The 18,617-nt window shown below is 34.8% G+C and overlaps 1 protein-coding gene across 38 annotated transcripts in view; it reads right to left on the bottom strand.

The window, feature by feature from the left end:
- The window catches only part of LOC128246976 (FERM domain-containing protein 5-like), a 256,956-nt gene that overhangs the window by 68,044 nt on the left and 170,295 nt on the right, over positions 1-18,617 (bottom strand). For all 38 annotated transcript variants that reach the window (XR_016243867.1, XR_016243868.1, XR_016243869.1 and 35 more), the window contains 4 exons: positions 17,513-17,633; positions 10,341-10,428; positions 6,465-6,553; positions 5,795-5,858 (listed from right to left, as the gene is read on the bottom strand). Coding sequence is in view for 34 of the 38 variants with exons in the window: in XM_089361176.1 (XP_089217302.1) it covers positions 5,795-5,858; positions 6,465-6,553; positions 10,341-10,428; positions 17,513-17,633 (362 nt within the window). In the remaining 4 variants the exon portion in view is untranslated. The remainder of the gene's footprint in view (positions 1-5,794; positions 5,859-6,464; positions 6,554-10,340; positions 10,429-17,512; positions 17,634-18,617) is intronic.

Here is an 18,617-nt window from a genome sequence, read left to right as displayed (position 1 = left end):
ATTAATTGATACAAAGGCTGTGAATTTCAACAGAAATATAAGAAAAGCACTAAACTTGTTTTGTGTTCTGAGTCAAGCTGTTTCTTCTATGCATTGTAAGTCATGTTATCATACTTGATGTGATTTTTTTTGGCTATTTAAACCAGGGGGAGCCCATATTTTCACAAAGAGATAGGGAGAAGAATCAGTCCTAGTTCTGGTCTGGTATGTTATTTACCAACCCTTACAGGATGAAAAACAAAGTTTATTTCAGAGTACAATGAATTGGAATGAAAACTTCAAGACAACCTACCCAATGCTCAGATGGTTCTATCCAGTACTCACAGTCTTACTAATATAAAGTAAACATTCTCTTATCTGGGACTCAAATAACCAAAACCCACAACCAACTGGCATCCAGGAAAAATAATAAAAGAAAAATGGGTTGTTAAATTAGAGTCAAGGGAATTTGTAATAAGTGTTGTTAAAGGAAAGATACTTTGCTGACAGTTCCTAAAATGGCCCTTTTGAATCTCAAAGTATAATATTTTATTTTACAGCATTTACAGTTCCTGTATTTTATTATGTTAATAAAACTTGTTCTTCATGTAAATTATTCTTTTATTTTTTTCTTATTTCCCTCATTTCTAATATATTCAGAATATTATTGATTATACTAATATATAGGGAGAGTTTTAAGAATTTTGTAACGTGTTATGGTAATTTAAAAAATATGAATCAGATATCCAGAAAACTGTGGTGCAAGACAGAATGGAGTTTACTGTAGTACTAAAGATTTTCAAACACGTGCTAAAGATTTTTCGAACTCACTAACAGAAGTTAGACCATTATTAAGCTCAGTAATTTCCTTCAGTGAATTTAATAGTTCATATTATATTATACATGTGGTGTAAGCAGGTCCTGATTTTGGAATATATTTGAAAATATTTTAAATAGCATTCATGCAATAGAATTTATAGTCTTTATTTATGGAACATGAATGATTTCTCTCTTAGAAATAAACCTTTGGATTTTGGTTGGAATTTGTGGGGATGAGACACTCACACTTTTCTTGAGGGCATTAGTGAAAACAGTTCTGTCAAGGTATTGAAACTGAGTCACAAATTTGACTGACTGAGGACTTTTTGTCACGCTAAGCAATAATAACAATAGTAACAAGTCATATATAAGGAATAATGCAAAGTTTAATAATAAAAAAAAAAGAAAAAAGAAAAAGAAAACTATTGAGGGACTGAAAGCTTAACCAGCATTATATGAAAGCTAATAGCAGCAGTAGCAGTAGCAAGATATTATCTTCAATGTTTCTATAAAATGATAAAAAAATGGCATTATTTTTGGCAAGACAGATAGATATAAATCAGATTCTGATGATGGAATCAAAGCATCTTTAACTATACTAACAAATAAAACCAACAGAAAGTAAGATTAGCAATTCAAATATGTCTCTACTCATCAGTGCTTCCCTCAGTTCTGGGATGAGGCATACATCATGCATACATACATTCACATTCTAAATTGTCCATTAAAAAAAAAAATTGAAAAAGAAAATTGAAAGAAAAAAGTAGAATACAAAGCCAGCTGCCTGCTAGAGAAGTTTTTTTTTTTTTTGACTTGCCGATTATTCTATGATAAACCACTTCATGTAGAGCCGTCTAAGCTAATCTCATCTAATCCAGTTTTCCCTATCATGGTTTCAATGATCTATGCCTCTACACAATTGCTAGCTGTATAAAGCCTATTGGTTTTCCTCCGCCTCTTCTACTGCATGTTGTAAATACCAATCTTCAATCCTAGATCTTGTTTTAAACTATTTGCTAAATACTTTCTTTCTCATAATTCAGTATCAATGGAGCTTATTTTTCCTGCTCACATATTCTCCCTGAAATATTCAAAATTAAAGTTAATCACTTTAAAATCACCTTGTTACCTCTAACCCACAATTTAGAAGACCATAAAATAATCAGTAGATGCCCCCGTTTTCCTCCTCAAACAAACTCATAAAATAATCTTATTAGTTTACCATGAATAAGTATTCTAATCTGTGTGATCATTTATATAACCAAAAACACCAAACCAAGCAACCAATCAAATCCTGGTAAAGGTTTTGGATAATAAAGCAAGATATGTACATACAAACTGGTGAGATCCTTGAGAATGAACCAAACACTGCCAAGTCTTGCTTAAAAGCAAGGCTCTAATCAACACAGTATAAAGCAGTCATGGGCAAACTGTAGGCCTCAAGACTAATGAAAAACTACCTTCAATCTTTTTAGTAATGCAGCTTAACTGATGAGCCATGCCTCATGCAGCCTGATCCTCAAGAAAGGTTAGCCACACCTGGTTTAGAATAAGGATGAGACAAGCCAATCTGGAGAAAAGCTACCCGTGATAATAATTTAATATTTGGAGAGGTCAATATTAAAAGTAACTTGAATACAGAAGAAAATCTTATCAACAGCTTTCATTAACAGTCATAGATATGTGAAGATCAATTTTGAGTCTTAGCTGAAAGGAAACAGTAATATCCAACTGACCCCAATCATCTTCATCCTTATTTTATCATTTGTTGTCTCCCTGTTCCATTGTATCAGGAACTGGACAGGTCTACAGCAAGGCATATCATCATTACACTCAGTCTTGCAATAAATTCATCAGTGAAAACCTAACACTTTTGATCTCTGGCATCACTTCTCCCAGTGCTACATACGATCTGCTTCTACTGTCATGGGGCCTTCTATAGTCAGAGTGCACTGAATTTTCATTCAATTGGTGTCAATAAAAAAGAAAGGTAGAGAAGAAAGAAAAAAAAGGTAGAAAGAAAAAAAAGAAAGGTAGAGAGAGAAAGGTAGAGGAGAGAGAGAAAGAAAAGTGGGAGAAAAGAGAGAGAAATCAAGAGAGAGAAAAGAGAGAGAAATCAAGAGAGAGAAAAGAATGAAAGAAAGAGGTAGAAGCAGAAAGGAAAGAGAAAACAGGGGAAAAGGTTGGGGAACAGAGAGAGAAAGGTAGGAGGAGAGAAAGAGGTAGGGGAACAGAGAGAGAGAAAGAGGTGGGGGAACAGAGAGAGAGAAAGAGGTAGGAGAACAGAGAGAGAGAGAAAGAGGTAGAGGAATAGAGAGTGAAAGCAAAAAGAGAGAAAGAGAAATTAAACTCAATAATAAATATATCTGTAAGAAGCCAAGTCCATTTTACTTCGCGTACATTCATGCCAAAGAGAAAAAATATTAATTGTAAATAAAAAAAAAAAACGTAAAGTTGAAGAATTGATGATGATGATGTCTGAGAATTACTCACAGATAATTCAGTTTCTTCAATATTTATATCCTTTCATCACAATTTTTTTTTTTTTTTTAAATGTAGGGTAGGTTTAAAAAAAAAAGCAAAGAATATAAATAGCTTAAATTGGTTTCCATGAAAGACTATTAAGTTATGACACATCAGAAGGAATTACATTAAATAACAGTTAATAAACTGAAAAAAATCATTAAGGTTTCATTTGGGTTACAGATTGAAGACAAAAGATTGTTGTGAATATGATAAAACACTTTGGAATTTATTCTTCCATTCTTCTTTATATTTTTAAACATTTGAGGTTCTTTATACAAAGTAGTCTAGAAAAAATATTTCAAACAATGGAAGTATCTTGCACGATGAAGAATAATAATAATTTTAATAAACAGCTTTCAGATAAGAAAAGCGAATGAGGGAAAAAATAGATATGCAGAAAGCAAGGAGTAAACAAAGACAACATTTGTATATCATGTGCTGTCGATTCCATACTCTTGTTACAGTGTTAGATTTTTTGTTTCTATTCTCCAATTGGCCTGACTAAAATAAAAATAAGAGTTGTGTTCCCTTTATGGTTGGTTGAATGGTTAGCATAGGAAATAATATCCAGCAATAAAAATACACTTTCTAATGATAATTCATCTAAAAATATTAAAGGAAAAAATTCTGAAATATGCAAATATCAAATATGGATGCTAGAATAATTATGGAAATGGGGCAAAGGAAATGAAAAAAAAAAAAAAAAGGAAAAAACATGTTTGCTGTGTGATGTTGAAAGAACTAATGAAGGACAACTAGTTTGAGACTAATTATCAATATTTTTAGTTCACTTGCAGGAATTCAACTTTTCTGGTTTTAAGATAGTATCTTGGTGAGCTTCATAACATTTTGGGTTACAAGAGGACCAATTTGGTAGAGTATATATTTATCAAACTGTCTGATAAAGGTGAGCAAGCTGAAAAATTGAAGTCATTGTCAGCCTCACCGCATATAAAAGTATACATGGGAGACAAATGTTTTTAGTTGGAGTTATGAACTCTTTTTCAACAGGAAGTTTATGTCTGTTCCTAGAGAAATAAATTTCCCTCAATACCGCCAAATTCCACTCTGGCCACATAGACTCTTGCGCCAGAAACAAAAACCCTAAATTCCTTATATTCCTTTTCTATCAATGTAAAGACAGAATCTCCACACAAGAAAGAATCAACAAGGAGAATCTTTTCATAGAGAAATTCCAACCATTTCTTAACACACATACCCCTCAGTAACCTTATTTCTCTAGGAACAGACATAAACTTCCTGTTGAAAAAGAGTTCATAACTCCAACTAAAAAGATTTGTCTCCCCTTACACACACTTCCTGTTTTGACACCACACTTCCTGTTTTGACACCATACTTCCTGCTTAACACAAACTTTTAACCCTTTTTTTAAAACCTAACACAACTCTCAACTCTCATGCATCGTTATTTTTCCAACCATTATATACATGAACTACCATTGAACTTCAAAAGCTCAAAGACAATATAATGTATTGGTATAGTTATTTTTTTTATATATTATTTTCTTCATTTTGTACTTCTTTGTAAAAAACATTTTCATTCTCCTTCTTGAAAATTTGCTTCGCAATGAAAGGTGGTTAGAAATCTTTATTAAAATATGCTTCCAATTTAGCATTCTGCCTTATTCTTCATTTTCCTATTATTTCTCCACATGCGGTTAACACAACCCCACTATTTACTAACTTATATATATATATATATATATATAAACAGTGTCACAAAATGCCTTTTGTTGAAGTCATGGTAGCTGTTTCCTAAAGTGTTACCTAATAGACCACCAGGTCAAAGGTTAACACCAAACAACAAATGTATTCTTATCCTGCATAAAGTAGATAACTCATATGTTTTAGATTGCTTCTTGGAGTACCACGTTTAATATAAAAGCTGGAAAAATAATTGGTTATACAAAAATCATTCCACTGATGCTAGCATAGAATACTGGATGTAAAAACACCAAAAGAAGAAAATTACGAAAAAGTTGATCAAAGAGTTAAAGATAGCATTAGCAAATAATTATCTAAAATCTTTGGTAAATTTCATTTAAATATTTAACAGTATCATAATAGAAAAAATAGTTTAAGGTTCGAAGATAGCAGGTAATTCTTAGCAATGTTCAAAGATACTTCAACCATATGATCAAAATACTTGAAGAACAAATTAGTTACCTCCCTTTATTTTGAAGGTTTGTTCAGTCTGTTTCTTTGTTTCAGAAGAAGTATAAACTTAGAAAGATTTAAAACAAAATAAAACCTCACAGTAGTAATTAAGCAGTTATGAATGCATATCATAAACCCAACATTATTGTTCAACATTCTCAAATAACTTTTCACTTGAATAAAATATAAAAAAGCATAAAAAAAAAGAAAAGAAAATCTTCATTGGTTTCAAACAAGATTGTAGTTTTTAATTAATTAAAGAAATGTTTATCAAAATGATAGCATAATCTTACCTCAGCAGTGTTGACGTGTACAATAAACATCTTGCCTTCGTAGACTATTCTTTTCATTTGACTCCTGTAGAAAATATAATCAAGATAGTTGAGTGCTCACTTGGAATAGAAAGATATTTGTATGTGTATGTATGTGTGTGTGCATAAAATATCTTTTAATCTTTTATTCATTTGACTGTTTTGCTGATGCTAGATACTTAACCCATTAACATTCAAACTACTCATGCCCAGCCTCTTATATTCTACCAAGCCAATGATAAAACTGGCCAGATCTGGCCTATCACACCTTTCCTACAATGTCATCCGAAAAATAAGTAATCACATCATGAAAATCTTAGCTACAAAAGAATGTATGATTAATTCAAAACAATGTGAATAAATAAGCATCACATTTGACAAAAAACTCTGAATGCTAACAGGTTCATGTTCTAAGAATGTTACCAGAAGGTGACCATCACCTATCCAGTATGCGATTCATCTCTTTACTTACTTAATAATATTTTACTAGTTTCATGAGCTCCTGTCATTTGTCGTATTGTTATTTTCTTTTGAGTGTCAACAGAATCGTTTGTATGAGGAAATACAAATTCAAAATAGAAGGCATATTAATGTAAGAACTGGCCAACACTACAGAGAAATATTTTTATCTTATAAAAAGTTGAAATCTTACCATGTGAACAGGTGGGTTCTCCTGTTACCATGGAATGTCATAATACCTTGATGTGTGATTCCAAGAAAGAGTGGATTGCCTTTCTGATCCTGTTAGAAAAATGTAAAAGAGAAAAAAAATCATTGTTGCTTTCAAATATCATAAAGAGATGGTCAGAATCATTGAATGTTGTAAATATAGGTGCAATAACATTTTTTTTTCTAGGACTCCCTTTGGTCATGAATGACCATGGAATTGTACCCAGAAAGTTCCCCGCCAGGGCAAAAATCCATGTAAGATTGTTTGTGGAAGACCATCAGTTGCCCATACATACCAGTCTCCCCTCTCCATGCCACTGATGCTGCCCTAGGGAAAGGCAAAGGCTGATACAGCTTGGCACCAGTGACATCACAACTCATTTCTACACTACAACTGAGTGAATTGCAGCAATGTGAAATAAGGTATCTTACTCAGGAACACAACACACAGCTTGGTCCAAGAATTGAACTCACAACATCATGATTGTAAGCCCAACACTCTAACCAATGAGCCATGCCCCTTCATTAGGTGCAGTAACTAACTTGGGACAAACAGCAAATGTATGCTGAGACATGAATGCTGAAATCTCACACAGAATAAGAGCAGAGTGTAAGGTATTTGCCTTGATTGAAGATATAATCAAAGCACATCCGAAAACGACGCTGCATGGTAATCTCTTCAATAGCATCTTCCAGCATTAACTCTTACATGCAAATGAAACACGAACTATTATGAAAAGGGAGAACAGCAACTTGCTGGGACACAAAGGACAATGGAACGATCCAAGACAGAAATATCAATGTGGAAGCATATTAGAAATGAAATAATTTGAGAACGGAGCAGAGTGGACAATGTGATCAAGCACAAGTTCCACTAAGCTTGATGTGTCACAAGGCTCACAGACAACAGGTGAACCCATGCATTTGTCAAGTGGTGTTCAAGAGATTGGAAGACCACTTAGAAAACCTTCAAGACGAAGTGAAGATGATAGTCAAAAAGTTCAGGCCCAAATTTAGGACGAAAGTGCGGACAGATATGAATGGAAGTGAATTGTGACCAGTGAGAAGGACATATGAGAGTCTAATCAAAATACGTATACATTCATACACACACGTATTGTATAGATATGTACAGGCAAGTAGTCAGGTACTGTGCCAGTTGAGTCTCAAGTTATCTAAACTATAAAAAACACAATAATCCTTTATACATGTAATAATATGGATTATCTCTCTTACAAATATAGTAAAGTGGGTTGTGTCCCCTGCCCTACTTGACCTGAATTAATCTTTTTAAAGGTATAATTTTAATAAATTAAAATTTCTTGGTTCATTATTACAAGCACCCACTCTACTGCTTATCTCTGAAGCAGAAGGCATTTCGAGACATATTTGCCTCACCAGTGATAAATATAACTTATGCTGACCGAAAGATATATATATATATATATATATATATATATAAATTCACCATTTTTAAGTGTAATAACAATTTTTTAATGAATAAGTATACTGTAAAAATCTTGCTACATACTAGAGCTATTGTTCCTTTAACCAACATTCTAAATTTTATAAATCTTCCACTATTTCTCCAGAGAAGAATGGATAAGATTGTTCAGGAAACGCTGTCAACAACACCAACTTCACACACCACCACCACCATTATCATCATCAGAATTTTGAAGTTTATATTTCAGTATTGATAAGGTTTGAATTGGTTTCAGTCTGTTAGACTGAAACTTTCTTCACATACCAAATCCTTAACCCATTGAATCAACAAATATGCTTTAGAAGGCATGATGTCATTTGACAACCACAGAACCAGACAAAATCGGATGACCACATGGATTTGTGTTTCCAACTCAATAATCATCTTTTGCCTTCACTTGCTTCGGTCATTTGATCGTGGCTATGCTGCGGCACCACCTTGAATGATTTTTTAGTCAAACAAATCGATCCTAGGACTTTTTTTTTTTTTAAAGCTTAGTGCTTATTCTACTGGTCTCCTTTGCCAAACTACTAAGTTACAGTATAGGAACATAAACACACCAACACTGGTTGTCAACTGGTATGGGGAGACAAACAGACACACATACATAGATATATACATATATACACAAATGTATCACCACCAGTTGTCAAACAGTGGTGGAGGACAAACAGGGACACACACACACACACATCTATATATATGACAGGTTTCTTTCTGTTTCTGTCTACCATATCCACTCATAAGGCTTTGGTCAGCCCAAGGCTATAGTAGCCTTGCCCAAGGTGCCATGCAGTGGAACTGAACCTGGAACCATGTGGTTGAGAAGTAAGCTTCTTACCACACAGCTACACCTGCACCTAATTAGCAGAAAGATTTTTTTTTCCCCACTATAAATAAAAAAAAACTATGTAGCCACTCTTGCACCTTTCAAGGGCACAGTCAAATAAAATCACACCTGCAAAAGTATATTTGTGGGTTCAAAATGTTAATATTTACAGTTTCAGCATCACCTGTGTTGTCATCATTTCTGCCATTACATTTTAATATTCCTAACCAAAAAGCCTTTTTTGAGATGTGGACAAATTATAACTTCCTCTCACTGACAATTTAAATGGAGTTTTATATTGATTATAAGGTGTGACAATAGTTAAAGAGCTTGCTTCCCAACCACATGATTTCAGCCTCACCTGACAATATGCCACACTTGAAAAGAATCATCAAGCCAAGTGAAATCACAGTTGTGGCTTATGACACCCATACTGGTGGCACATAAAAATCACCCATTACACTTTTGGAGAGGTTGTCATTAGGAAGGGTATCCAACCGTAGAAACCATGCCAAATCAGATTGGAACTTGGTGCAGCTCTCCAACTTACCAGTTCCAGTTAAACTATCTAACTCATGCCAGAATGGAAAACAGCTGTTAAATGATGATGATGATTCAGCCAGGTGAAGAAATGAAGATGAAATATTAGCTGAAGGTTTGAACTTATAACTTTGCAAACAGTAATGAAGCATTTTAACTTCGTGGCAACTGGACTACTTTTTCTGTTAACACACACCTGGTGTCAACAGTTTCTTTCTCTTCTTTCAGCCATTGACAAAGAGATATTACACACCTGGAGATAACGTTACTGTGAATCGAGTCAATGAGGAGACTTTCATGTGATCATTTGAATTGCTTCAAATAGCAATCAAATTCTCCAGAGAATCAAAGTATTACCTATTATCTTAAAAGAAATGAATAATGTACTATATTTTTTGGAAATAAGATAAGATGAATAGTTATGGATGTCATGATGTAAGCATAAGTTTGCTTGATCAGAGCTGACTTATGGCTAAATGCCACCACCACCAATAAGTAATCCTGTCTGAGAAAAGATATACACAGTAACAGCTGCTGCCACGTGTCAATTAAAGACCCCAGGTACTAACACCCAAACTGAGTTGCCAACACATACACACGCACACATTATGCAAACCACACACTCATTAACTGACAAACATCCATATATACCCACACTGACCAACACACACACATGTTAACCAACAAACATAACACTCTTAAACCAACTCTAACACATCAGTCAACACAAACACACACATATTAACCAAGACACTAACTAACCCAGCTTCATACACACACACACGTTAGACCACACACTTCAGCCAACACAGTCATGCAGCCAACATACACATACACACACACCTATATTACCCAATACACACATCAAGCATCCACATTACCCACAAATACATATCTACATATTAGTCATCAAGAACATATACATACACATCCACACTATTGCTGGTGATCAACTGTTAATAAGCGAACACTGAGGTTCTCCAGTGAAGATTGAACTTACGTACCTTTACATGATGAGGATCAATACCATAGGTATCCAGTGAGGCTGCTTTTTTCAGAAAGTTCTTCTCCGCTTCAGCAGGTACTTGTTTTCTACAGAAAAAAATAAACAAACCCAATGTTGAATGTACATGACATATATTAGTATTTGTGTGACTATGTTCTGAGTTCAAATCCTGCCAAGGTCAACTTTGCCTTGCATCCACCTGGAGTCAATAAAATAATGTACCAGTCAGGTACCAGTCAATGGTGTCAGTTGGGTCTAATAAGGTGTGCCTAGATTAGGGATTAATAATTAAACGGTGAGCTGGCAGAATCGTTATCACACCTGACAAAACACTTAGCTACGTTTCTTCCAGTTCTATGTTCTGAGTTCAAATTCTGCTACGGTTGAACTTTGCCTTTCATCCTTTTGGAGTTAATAAAATAAGTCTTGTTGAGCAATGGAATCAATGTAATTAACTAACTACCTCTGCCCTACAAAATTTCAGGCCTTGTACCTATAGCAGAAATGATTATTATTATTATTATTATTATTATATTAAAATTTACAGCTTATTTTGCTGGGTATGATGGAAAGTGTCAACAGTCCACAGCCAGCAGACTAAGGCAACACTAGTTTACTGGTCATGCTTCAAGAACACTGCAAAGAATTCTTGCAGTTCCAAGCAATGCTGATTTTTGTAGATGTTCTACCTTCACACTTACACCGATCTTTCTCAGCCATGTTGGTAGTTGAATGCTGATACTTCCAAGTGCACCAATTACTATTGGTATCATGTCTACTCTCTTCATTGACCACAACCTTTATATTTCCTATTTCAAATCATCATAGTTTTTTTAAATTTTTCTTCTTTCACATTGATCCTGTTGTCACTGGGGCATGCTATGCCAATCATAATATATGTTCTTTCATTTCTATTCACCACAACAATATCCAGTTTCCGATGTCTGGTCAGATATTCGCACTAGATCATTGCAATTCTCATTTTTGGTGGCTCCTTATGGAGTTTGCTGATACCACATTTTGCCCTTTGTAGGCCATGATTTCCACAGAGTTCCCAATGGATCATTATTATAATTATCATCATCATCATCATCATCATCATTATTATTAAGGCAATGAGCTGGTGGAATTATTATCAAACTAGACAAAATGTGAAGCTGGAAGAAATTAGTTCAAATTCTGAGTTCAAATTCTACTGAGGTTGACTTTGTCTTTTATCTTTTGAGGTCAATAAAATAAGTACTAGTTGAGAAATGGAAGTCAATGTAATCGACTAGTCTCTTCCACAAAATTTCAGGCATTGGGCCTCTGGTAGAAAGGATTACTATTATTAAGGCAGCATGCTGGAGAAAACATTTAGTGACATTCAGTCTTCAAATTCTGCCAAGATTGACTTTGCCTTCCACCCTTTTGGGGATGATAAGATGAGTCAATGTAATCAACTAGCTTCCACTCTCAACCAAAAACAAAAGAATTTGGGGCCTTGTGGCTATAACAGAAAGGATTGATATTATTATTTAAGGCAGAGAATTGGTAGATTTGTTAGCATGCTAGTCAAAAAGCTTAGCAGCATTTTATCTGCTTTTACATTCTGAGTTCAAATTCTGCTAAAGTGAACTTTGCTTTCAACTGTTAGGAATCGGTGGAATAAGTACTGGTTGAGCACTGAGGTCAACGTAATTGACTTACCCGTCCCTTAACTACTGGCATTGTGCCAAAATTTGAAACCAAGTAGTGGTGGAAATACCTAACAGAATTCAATTTGTTCCAGCACTCATGTTAAGTTTACAACAGATTTAATCCCATCCAGGCAGAATTTTCTACTCTGTTGCTTAATGCCTCATAAACCAGATAAAGCACCAACCAAATGAGCTTGTAGAGACTCCATCATGCAGCACATGCATGTATACATATGTACACACAAGCTTACATAATTGAGATGCTCTCTGATAAGTGCCTTGCTAGAATAAAACTCCAGTTAATGGAAAACTAGTCAAATTGAACAAAAATATTTTTTATACACACATACACACACGATGAGAGGGAAGGAGAGAGATAGTGATGAATAAATACAATTGAATCTCAAGGAAAGGGAGTAAAACTGATAAACAACAGATACTTGGTGCAGCATCCGGCTATATCTTTTGAGCTAGATAGAGTTTCTTCTTCCATTACTCTGAAGATATTGAAATACCCATTCTTTTTCATCTCTATCTCACTAATTCAATATATATTGATTTATCTTTTGAATTTATGCTTCAAAAAGAATATTATGTCCATTGTGAGCAATGGCCAGTCCTTAATAAGAAGGGTGTTTATAAATAGCCACAATGATAATGCCACAATACCATTTATCATTAAATATATCACATGTATAATTAAGTAGATCTATGAATGATAGCAGGCAGCATATATACCCCCAGCATCAGAGCAAATATTTCTGGAAGTGTTTTATAAATAGTTTTAGGTAAGAATGTTTGAAGGTTTCCTTTCCAAAATTTGAATTGGTCAAAATGAAATTTTATTCATAAAAATGCATGCATGCTTGAACACATTCCTATGTGCATTCAACCACATACATACAAGTAAGAAAAAAAAATTAAGTCAAATTATGCATAAATATAGGTGCAAGCGTAGTTGTGTGATTGAGAAGTATGCTTCCCAGTTATGTGGTTTTTGGTTCAATCCCTTTGTGCAGCACCAAGGGCAAGTGTCTTCTAACATAGCCACAGACTAACCAAAGCCTTGTGAGTGGATTTGATAGGTGGAAATAGACAGAAGCCCATCGTGTGTGTGTGTGTGTGTGTGTGTGTGTGTGTGTGTGTGTGTATTATTGGCATTCTGTTGGTTGCAGTGACAAGTGTTCCAATTGATCTGATAAACAGAACAGCCTGTTCATGACCCTTAAATGCAAGTGGCTAAGCACTCAATACACATGTATCTTTAATGTAGTTTCTCAGGGGGAGTCAGCATGATACAGAATGTGACAAGGTTGACCCTTTGAATTACAGGTACACCTCATTTTTGCCAGCTGGGTGGACTGGAGCAGCGCGGAATAAACTGTCTTGCTCAAGGACACAACATACTGCCAGGAATTGAACTTATAACTTTACAATCATGAGCCAAATACCCTAACCACTGAACTATGTGCCTTCATATATATATATATATTACATGTATATTCTCTTATTTGTCTGTCATTTGACTGCAGCCATGCTGGAGCACTGCCTAGGATTTATTCTTTGTAAGCCTAGTACTTATTCTATCTGTATCTTTTGCTGAACCACTAAGTTACAGGGACATAAACACACGAACATCAGTTATCAACTGATGGTGGGGGTACAAACAGAGATGCACAAACACACACACACATATATATATATATATATATATATCTAAAACGTGCTTCCTTCAGTTTCCATCTACCAAATCCACTCACAAGGCTTTGGTCAGCCCAAGGCTAAAGTAGAAGACATTTGCCCAAAGTCCAACGCAGTGGGACTGAACCAGAACCATGTGATTGGGAAGCAAGTTTCTTACCACTCAGCCATATATATATATATATATATATATATATATATATATATATATATATATATATATATATATATATATATATATTACAATTATATTACTATTCGGATTACATTTATATTATTCGGATTTTTTTTAAATATGCTAGACCACTGGTTTTAATATCAACTTCTACTCTTATTATTAAATTATATATATATATATATATATATACATATATATATATTTGTACATATACATATGTTTGTAAGTATGTATATATGTATCTATTTGACATTACATTGCATCATGGTGCCATTGTTCTACATGTAGTGCCATTCTAATATCTTATAAAAGCATGTCTAGCCATGGGGAATATTATCTTGCTTGGAAACAGGTGAGGGTTGGCAATAGGAAAGGCATCCGATCATGTAAAATTTACCTCCGTTCCCTTTGTCTGATCCATACAAGCATGTCAAAGTGGGCATGGAAATGATAATAATGAAGATTTATATTTTAAATAGCTAATTAATTTAACCTTTTTGCTACCAAACTACCTTAGATCAATCCTGGCTTTATGATCGAAATTGCCTGTTTGAAAATATTCTTTATTAATATTTTCAATCAAACTTTCATGCTAATTATTGATACGAATACCAGCTCTCAAACATATGAAATTTTTTTTTTCTAAATTCTTTATTTTCAAAATTAATTGAAACAAGGCAGAATTTTTCAACAGACAGCATTTAAAACAAACTCTTACATATATTTATTTAGTAGCCTCACACACACACACTTAAAAAAAAAATCCTAGGTAATGTTGACTTTTTGGTGGAGGAATGAAAGAGGAAGTTAATTTTGGTAAAATCTCAACTTAAAAACAGATATTGAAAAATCAATGGGTTAGGTTCCCAGTTATCCGTTTCAGTTCCAATGCCCTAATTATAACATGAATATACTTATTGATATAAATATCAAACTTTCAATTTAGAGGTAGTAATAGTTATAATAATTCTCTTAACACAACATGGTTTCTGCATTCTTTCATCATATATTAAGTAACATAAAGAGTATTTGCCTCATCTACCGTTACCATATTGGCCGCTGATACTTGGAACTGTTTGGCTTTCCTCCAGCCATAACACAAAATACTTTGCCAAACACACTACATCATTCTTCTATGCACCAAAGCTGAGCCAAGTGTTTATGCGCAGTCACCTTCCCTAGATTTTCACTGCTTTGAAACTTCCTCTCCTCTTGCACATATTCCTTATCAATTACTCCCCTCATATTCTTCATCTTACATCTACACCCTCTCCTTATTTATATAGATTTAAACAGTCCTTTCATACCATAATCACCAGCTATACTGCTCGACTTGCTGTTTTATAACCTTTTGTATTAGACATTTACCAATGTCAACACTTCAAAACAGACTATCATTTTCCCCTGCTTCTAATAACAGTTGCTTCTAATAACAGAGACTTTCTTTGTCACGTGTACAAGGGTCATTTTAGTTTTTTACTTGTTTCACTCATTAGACTACAGTCATGCTGGGGCATTGAAGAATTTTAGTTGAATGAATCGAACCCAAACCTTATTCTTTTTAAAGCCTGATATTGAACTGCTAAGTTACAGGGTTATACACACATCAACATTGGTTGTCAAGCAGTGGTGTGACACACACGCATATAACATACACACATATAAAACACACACACACACACACATACACACAACAGGCTTCTTTCAGTTTCTCTCTACGAAATCTACTTACAAGGATTTGGTTAGCCCAAGACTATGGTAGAAGATACCACTTGGCAACTGCACAGGTCCATCTGCAGTTTTATTTTATATACAGTACACACACACACACACACACACATATATATCATCATTGTTTAACATCCGCTTTCCATGCTAGCATGGGTTGGATGATTTGACTGAGGACTGGTGAACCGGATGGCTACACCAGGCTCCAATCTGATTTGGCAAAAACTGCATGTAGCAATCAGTATCATCTGAATACATTCCACTACATGTAGAGATGCATGACTTAGTGGTTAGGGTGTTAAACTCGTGATCGTAAGATTGTGGTTTCAATTCCTGGACCAGGCAATGTGTTGTGTTCTTGAGCAAAACACTTTATTTCATATTGCTCCAGTTTACTCAGCTGGTAAAATTGAGTAATCCTGTGATGGATCAGCATCTAATCCAGGGATGAATGTATGCACCAGAGAAACCAGGAAACTGACCCTGTACTCCTAATGGAGAAAAGTGGACGAATCCTACTACATGTGTAGAGTTCTCTTTCTCTTGTTTTCTCTTTCCTGCTCTACCTTCAACCAGTCTCAGAGGTCTCTAAAAAGGAGTGATGGACAGGCATTAGTTTTCCTTCTTACCAAGCAATAAAAAGAATCTATCCTACAAGCTGATGAGAGAGCCTCTACAGTTATTCAGCCTCCTAGAAACAGCTAAAATTTCACCTTATTATCTTGGAAAGGGTGTGATCGATTGGATAATGAAGCCATAGATACGCAATGTCTGAAAGAAGAACAGGAGGATCATGACTCTTTAGGGCTGACCCAGAGATATGCAGCAACAATGTATATTACTACCACTTAAGACTAAATGTTTTTTTTGCAGGTGTCATGTACTTGTTACCTCAGCTACCAGTCACATCATTTTGTGGGCTTTGATATAAATATAATTCTTGATTTGGACTGCACCAGACCAGACCAGACCAGACCAAACCAGTCTAGACCAGATTGGACAGTAATGCCTCATTTCTTCATTGTATACTACTGACCAGTCATTAATTCTGTGACTCTAAATAATTGTGCTGATGGTGATGTAGCAATTAGTTCTACAACCCACTGAATCATTAAGATGCTACTGTGTGTGTGTGTGTGTGTGTTTTACCATAACCTTGTCTACACTTTGCATAATGGTTGTAAACGAGTGTCATATCATGCAAGCAGTGTCCTTCATTTCCAATCTTTTATGAAAACATGTCTGGCCATGGGGAAATATTAAGTTGCTTGGAAATAGGTGAAAGTTGATGACAAGAAAGACATCTAATTTTGGAAATTCTGCCTCAGTAAATTCCTTCTGACTCATGTGGGCATAGAAAAGTGGATGTTAAAAGGATGATGGTGGTAATGATTGAAAGGAGATATATATACAAGAGACATTTTTTTCACTGTTTGTTTGCTTGCACAAAAGACAGATCCCTCCATGGGAATTTGCTGTGCCCCACCCTTCTCATAATAATTTTCTCATTCTTTAGCTTGAAGCTGACCTATTCCACACCTCTCCCAGGGTTTGTAGTGCTGTGAGCTGCATAGACAGCCTCAAAGGTGTAGGTGGTATGCAAAAAGCACCTGGTTCACACTGTAAAGAGGATGATGTTAGGAATGGCAAAACAGACATGGGAGCACCATGCAGTCCTTGAACACCTTGGATCCTATTAAACCATCTAATCTATCCCAGTGTGGAACATGCATGTATTGATGATGATGATGATGATGATTAATAGTAATCACTTGATTGAAATTATTCTATTTTACATTAGTATTCTGCATGCACGATATATAAGGTATTACATAATATATATGATACAACACAATATATAAGATATTATACAACCCTACTTACTGAAGAGTCTTGTGTATTTCAGCAATCTGTTCTTCCATTCTGGGATTTTGCTTGGGTAACATCTTAAATTGTGAAACATATCCTGGAGGGTGGTCTTGTTCATCATAGTCACCCAGTTCAGCTGTAATAGCAATAAAGAAATAATAAAGCATCGGGATAATATCTGATCAAACTGGACTTGTTCAAGGAGGTGTGGGGGGGGGGGGGGGCTCTTTCATTATCTCTATTAAAATAAATAAAAAGAACTAAGATCTTTGTTATTACTGAGAGAGACATGGTCATCAAAATTATAGACTGGAAACAGACAAGGTCAACTCTATCATTGTCATCACTGTCTATTATGTACTTTTTTCTATTGTGCTCCCTGTATCATTACTAGTACAAATATTATTTCTAATCTTATTCCCTCCATTCTTCCACTTTGGATGCCATGCTTCCCTGGGCATAGATGCATTGAACTGACTTGGTAAACACCCACAAAATTATTAACCATTGTGCCAACAACCACCTTGAGCACCTTTTTTGAGCTACATGTGTCTAATACATGCAGGCATGACTACAAAGTCACAAAGCAGCACAGCTCCAATGACTTCTGGAAACATTTTTTCACACCCAGAGTCGCTGAAGCATGGAAAAAAAAACCTGCATCAGTTGTTAGTTGAGACATTGCATCCTTTAAAATCTCCATGCTTCCTGAAATTCACCAAAACTACCTCTGATATCCCCACTCCATATGCATGCACACAAGTATATCATGACTCATACATTGTTCACTTTCCTGACTTTTCTACATAATTCTATCTACTGAACATGCACCTTTGATGAGTTGTAGTTTATCTGAGCACTATACACAATAATTTCATTATTATCATTATTAAATTTATAACCAATGCTAAACACTTTTTTCACACATCAAGTATAATGGCAAAGTTTGGCCAGTGATTGATGAGATGCCGTTATGCACTATTCAACTATGGGGATATTTATACAGTTCTTGAGTAATTTATCATACATAATCATCTATATTTAATGTGGTTCAAAGCAGATGGGTACTAGAGCAATTATAACCAATTTTAAACTTATGCTACCCAGTACACACTGTAAA

The sequence above is a fragment of the Octopus bimaculoides genome, chromosome 12 (assembly GCF_046866305.1).
Source record: "Octopus bimaculoides isolate indiv1 chromosome 12, ASM4686630v1, whole genome shotgun sequence".
Classification (NCBI taxonomy): domain Eukaryota; kingdom Metazoa; phylum Mollusca; class Cephalopoda; order Octopoda; family Octopodidae; genus Octopus; species Octopus bimaculoides.
Note: the sequence above shows the minus strand (reverse complement) of the source record. Positions and strands in the feature narration are given on the sequence as shown.